Genomic DNA, 6,174 nt, shown 5'->3' on the forward strand with positions numbered 1-6,174 from the left:
GAAGAAAGTTCAAGCTCGACTGGGTCGTGTTCGACCACATCGGCAAAAGCAGGATGTTTTGCTGTTGCACGACAATGCACGGCCACATGTCCGTCAGAAAACCATGGAAGCGATCACAAAACTCGGATGGACAACACTGAAACACCCGCCTTACTGTCCTGACCTGGCTCCATGTGACTATCATCTCTTTGGGAAACTGAAAGACTCTCTTCATGAAACAAGGTTTGAAGATGATGACTCCCTTGTGCATGCTGCCAACCAGTGGCTCCAACAGGTCGGTCCATAATTTTACCGTGCGTGTATACAGGCGCTGGTTCCAAGATGGCGTAAGGCAGTTGAGAGGGATGGAAATTATGTGGAGAAATTAAAATATTGATCCTAAAGGATGTATCTACACACTGTAAAACTTTCAACCATGTAGAATAAAAGATGGATTTTTTAAAAAATTGTGTACATTTCTTTTGGAGTAACCCTCATAAAAGGACGAGAGGAGACGCGCCGCCGCCCTGGGAAAAAACGCTAGAAAGGCCATATTAGAATGTAGGTAAACATCTTTGAAAATGAGGATGCTGTAAGGGGTCAAATAATTTTTGCATTGGTACTTTATATGATTCGTTTATTTATGTCAATAAAAACGTGTAAAATGCAATATACATGGTATAAAATATGTGTGACTGTGTCGTATGTACAGCGCGTGGTGAAGACGGCCTTCTAGTAGTGCTTCAGGCCTCCGTAGGAGAGAGCCAGGGGGGCGGCGGCTACTTTCGCCACAGCGGGGGCGGCATAAGCCACGGGGGCGGCGTGCGCCGCGTAGGCGACGGGGGCGGCGTGGGCAGCGTAGGCGACGGGCGCAGCGGGAGCGGCGTAGGCGTACGCGGGTGCGGCCACCTTAGCCACGGCGGGGGCGGCGTAGGCCGCGTAGGCGGGGGCGGCCACCTTGGCGACGACGGGGGCGGGGTGAGCGCCTGCCTGGCGGTGAACGATGGCGTTGAAGCCGTTGTGCGGGTCGGCGGTATACTCGACTGTGCGCACCGAGCCGTCGGGCTCGACCAGCGAGTAGCTGCCCTTCACGACGTCTCCGTCGCGCTCCTCGTGCTGCGACTTCTGGTCGCCGGTGTGCGCGTCGTTCACCTCGTACGCGAAGCTGTAGTGAGGGTGCGGGTCGTACTCGACAGCCACGGGGGCGGCCGCCACCTTAGCGACGGCGGGGGCGGCGTAAACGGCGGGGGCGGCGACCTTGGCAACTGCGGGGGCGGCGTAGGCGTAGGCGGGCGCGGCTACCTTAGCCACGGCGGGGGCGGCATAGGCCGCGTAGGCGGGGGCGGCGTGCGTCGCGTAGGCTGCGTAGGCGGGAGCGGCGTGCGCGATGGGGGCGGCTCCGTAGCTGGCGATGACGCCAGCGCGGGCCACGGCCACCAGGGCTGCCAGGACGACGAACTGTAGAGACAGAGCGACATCAGACAACTCTTCCCCAACATTCATTATGATCCAGTCGCACATCTAAATAACGGTTAACCTGTTGCCTGTCAGAATGGTGAACTGCGATCAGAGGTATATGTCAGGTAATGCCGGAAACCAACAACACCTTGAAATTCGGCTAGCTGGATATTCGCAACGATAACCAACTGCGAACAGAGATGAACTTTATTTACACCCACAGGTGGGCACCGGCACCGGGTACGTCTATGGTTGAAGGCTGAGTCGTGATCGATCACTAAACTGATATTATATTTGCAGTGCTGGATTAGTTAATCAGCCATAAATGAAGGCTTCGAGGTAGTGCTCACACCCTGGCGACGGATATCCTCAGCCGTCTTTGCTTTTACTGGAAGCCTGATGCTGATAACGGAAACAACACAAACTATACCGACTCCGTGTAACTGGGCCTGATGCTTCAGCAATCAGCTGTCAACGTGACGGTCTTAGATATAACAACATAATAAACAATATGGAATCAGATCTTCCGGACTACAAGTTACGCACCAACCACAGTGACTTTCCCAGCCAGCAGCGTCCTTGGACATCGGACAGCAGAACACAGTGGCTAGCAGACTGCTCTCTCGATAGTGAAAGACAATTTTCCCAGTTGGAGCCGCTACTTCTCCTTTAATTAACTGCTGAAGCGTCCACTCGATGCTGTATGCGTGCCGTTCTAGCCGTCCAACGGCTAACAAATCATTGATAGTTCCACGTCTCCTCTACAACGCAGCAAAACACGCAGACTTTTCAGCTAAGGGAGCGGATCGACGTTTAAAACAGAGCAACCCCTGAAATAGTTTTTATGCAGCCGGATCGTGTTTTTTTTTTTTTCCCTAACCTGAGACCTTTGGAACGCATCCACGTATCAAAACCATGTACAGACCTGAATGACTGCATTGACAGCGTTGTTGTATAATCCTGACATGATCAGTTTGGCGATAATCTGTAATGTATGGTAACAGAAGAAGATGTCACGAGCCAAGACCCCTAAAAAAACATTTTGTTGGGTGACCTACTTCGACACAGCTATGCTGTCATCATCGGATTTCATGCTTCTGCATTTTTACAACACACTGTCGGATAATGTGTTGCAAAAACTCAAAAGCATAAGAACCGATGATCGCAGTATAGCTCTGTCGAAACTGATCTTCGAATAAAATATCTTTTTAGCGATCTCAGTTTGTGAAGTTTCCTCTTGTTACGATAGCGGCGTTGTCATGGTTTATAGCTATATTAGAAAGTGGCATATAATCGTCGTCTATAGGCATTTGGCCACTTATTCAAAAAATTTAAGGGGATGAGGTTTTTCATTCCTTTCGAGCACTCCTATATTTCTGTGGTTTCTCAACCTTCTCTTCAGACGATTCAACTAGATTGTGATTGACTTTCCGCTAAATCGTCCTCTCACTTTCTGTAATGACCTTGACGAGAAGTTAGTATCTAACCTCCTTTATCCAATCCCGTGTAGCGTCTGAACAGTCTGCATCGCACAGTCCATATCGCACAATTTATAGGGTTGGCTCTGAGCACTATGGGACTTAACAGCTACGGTCATCAGTCCCCTAGAACTTAGAACTACTTAAACCTAACTAACCTAAGGACAGCACACAACACCCAGTCATCACGGGGCAGAGAAAATCCCTGACCCCGCCGGGAATCGAACCCGGGAACCCGGGCGTGGGAAGCGAGAACGCTGCCGCACGACCACGAGCTGCGGACACAATTTATAGGGCTTTAGTGTAGTGGCACTGAATCCGATAGATTGCGTGTCTACCATTTGTGAGCGTAGGGACCTATGGTGCGCGATCAAATATCGATCGTTAGAGACATCTCCATTACCAAAGGAGCTACTGCCATTATTTTTATACTGGAGGCAGGTGTCTGGGACGGACAACTACGATACGTTAAGGCACAAATAAATGGGGTTCGAAGTCACTTTACTGGAGCTAAATACTGTGGTAATTCGTGAAGTTGCAAAAAGCTTAAATGTAATTCTAAACGTGTGAGATACAGAGGCGTATTTCTCATCTCTAGAACGCTGAATATTAAACGTGTAGTTAAATTCTAAAATTTGCGTTTCAGAAACAAAGAATTTTCCTCCATTATTGTTGTCAATCTCAGTAGTATTTTCGATTAAATACATGATCAGTTCTCCAGATTTCATTTGTCCGCAGCTTCCAGCAAAATCGCGGGAGATTCTATGCGAATTCCTTAACAAAAGATACAATTTTTTTATTTATACGATCGTTACAATTTGTAGATTTACTGAATCGTTAAGCACTTTAATTTAACATCTGGTAAATACCTAAATTTTTCAATGTTTTTGACTCTAAAGATATAACGTAAAATTGCAATTGAACTTGTCGTATGTTACGCCACGGGAGTGTCTCATATATTGCTGGGTTTTCAGCCATTTTGAAGATATCACCACTGAAAACTTAAATCTGGGTGGCCAGCCGGGGAGATATCCCCCCCGATTGCAAGTTCAGTGAGTTGACCACTGCGCCACCTCTCTCGGTTCGAACCCTTGAGGACTCATAGTTGCACTAAGTAACTGCCAAATCGAGGCTTTTTTCTGTCGTTGGTGGACGAAATCACTGAATTTAGTTAGAATACATCGAAACAGGCAAGCAATTGAAACAGTTGTTCGAAAAGCCGATAAGCGTATAATTAATATTTACAAGTTGTACAAAGAGATGTCTTTCTCAAGTAGAACAAATAAATCACAGATAATCACCGTATGAGTGAAAAAGTCTATGTAGAAATCGTAAAATCAAGCTCAAGTACTGTATCATATGAAAAGTTTAATTGCTGACTAAATATAATGAAATATCAACAGCAACAGAAACGTTTTATATCTTTCAGTAGGTAGAGATTTGGCTGGAATGAATAGTTATTAATGATTAGTGCAAAGGAAAACCAGAAAAATTCAGAATTTTAAACGATATCAGTGACATAGTAAAAAGTTTCGATTAGAGAATTTCTAGTCATTAATTAATAATCCCAGTAACATAACTTCTCAGTCTTTTAGGACGCCCGATTTTTCTTAGGAATAAAGAACATTCATTATTTGTGAAACCATACAAAGAACCTGAAACTTCGTACCATATTAAAACTGTGTGTGTCCGATTGGGACTCGAACCCTGCACTTCAGCTTTCGGTAGTGTGTCGGTACCGAGTGAGCATTACAGGCACTGCAAGCGAAGGGGCAGGCTCCGCGTTCGAATCCCAGTCCGATGCACTATTTTAATCTGCTGGGAAGTTTTAAACTAGCGCATACTGCGCTGCAGAGTTAAAGACATATTTTAGTGGGTAAAAGAAACTGCAGCAATTTCATGATGAAACCCGATCCCGGACAGATTTCAAAAAATTTTTAAATGGGAGTGAGTATCCCCGGAAGACGTCCCGAGATGTTCAACGAACCCGAGAAGTGAATGAATTGTACGACTGATACAACGCTCTCTCAGAAGCATTATGACAGACCGAGACTGCCTGTCACGTAAGTATTGAGAGTGGACCTGTAGCTATGAATTTCTAGAGCTATGTACGATGTCGACTTCGCAGCGTGAGATCCGGCTGCCAGTCATCGTCTGGAATGCAGTATCAGCCTGTGACGTCAGAAACATTGACATCGACTCACTGCCTACCGTCCACTAACAAACCGCGCATGTTCCCATTGTTATCTGAAGGCGGACAATTTGCGAGGCGGTGAGACAGGCGACCACGTACCTTGAGTGCCATGTCTGATGGTTTCCCCTTGTTGTGGGCTGTCGAGATGGGAGTGAGAGACTGAATGTGCCAGTCCGAGCGGCTGTGCGGGCTTTTATATGTCCCCCCGTGATGTAAGCCCCGCTCCTTTCTACTCGCCGCGGGCCACGGTGCTCTACTTCGGTCAGCGTTTGGCGGCAAATTTATAATTATTCCATTATGTAAGGGCGAGGCGCGCCGCCGTTCTGGAGGAAAGACGTCGGCGGGCCCGGTGAGTGTGTGTGTCTGTGAGACGTGACGTGTGCTCGAGTGTCTTTCTCTGGAAGGGGGACAGGTGTGCGGTGGCGATCGGTTTCGTGGCGTGGCACACAAACGGCCTCCGGCGCCGAAGCCGCCCCTGCTGCCGCTCTCCGTAGGACAGACGGCGATCTTGTTACGGATTGTTGGCCAACTGCGGACCCGGCTGGCGGGAATGCCTGCGGTCTCCACCAGGACCTCCGGTAGCAGAGCGTTTCGGGGAAAGACGCCGAAGCAGTTACAGACAGAATGCGCCGAGAAGCACTGTAGCATGCCGTCGTCTCGAGGAGCACGGAAGGTAAATCTAGTCTGTCATTTCAGGCGAACAGCTCCACTTAGAAGATCGTCTTTTCCAGTAATTCGTTCAACAGCATTCAGAGCGTCCCACCTAAGTCTGGCGTCAGTAAGAACCACCAGGGGTAGTCGTTCAAAAATGGTTCAAATGGCTCTGAGCACTATGGAACTTAACATCTGTGGTCATCAGTCCCCTAGAACTTAGAACTACTTAAACCTAACTAACCTAAGGACACCACACAAATCCATGCCCGAGGCAGAATTCGAACCTGCGACCGTAGCAGTCGCGCGGTTCCGGACTGAGCGCCTAGAACCGCTAGACCACCGCGGCCGGCAGGGGTAGTCGTACTTTTTATTTACCGCCTCGCAAAAATTAAATTAGTTAATTAATTTTTT

The 6,174-nt window shown here is 48.0% G+C and overlaps 1 protein-coding gene across 1 annotated transcript; it reads right to left on the reverse strand.

Annotated features, from left to right (window-relative positions):
- Positions 1–711: 711 nt before the first annotated feature.
- Positions 712–5,253, reverse strand: LOC126205411 (cuticle protein 21-like). Its single transcript, XM_049938871.1, has 2 exons — positions 5,209–5,253; positions 712–1,437 (listed from the first exon to the last, which is right to left on the reverse strand). The coding sequence occupies exons 1-2, from the start codon at positions 5,218–5,220 to the stop codon at positions 712–714; spliced, it is 738 nt and encodes a 245-aa protein (XP_049794828.1). The 5' UTR covers positions 5,221–5,253.
- Positions 5,254–6,174: the final 921 nt, after the last annotated feature.

The sequence above is a fragment of the Schistocerca nitens genome, chromosome 1 (assembly GCF_023898315.1).
Source record: "Schistocerca nitens isolate TAMUIC-IGC-003100 chromosome 1, iqSchNite1.1, whole genome shotgun sequence".
Classification (NCBI taxonomy): domain Eukaryota; kingdom Metazoa; phylum Arthropoda; class Insecta; order Orthoptera; family Acrididae; genus Schistocerca; species Schistocerca nitens.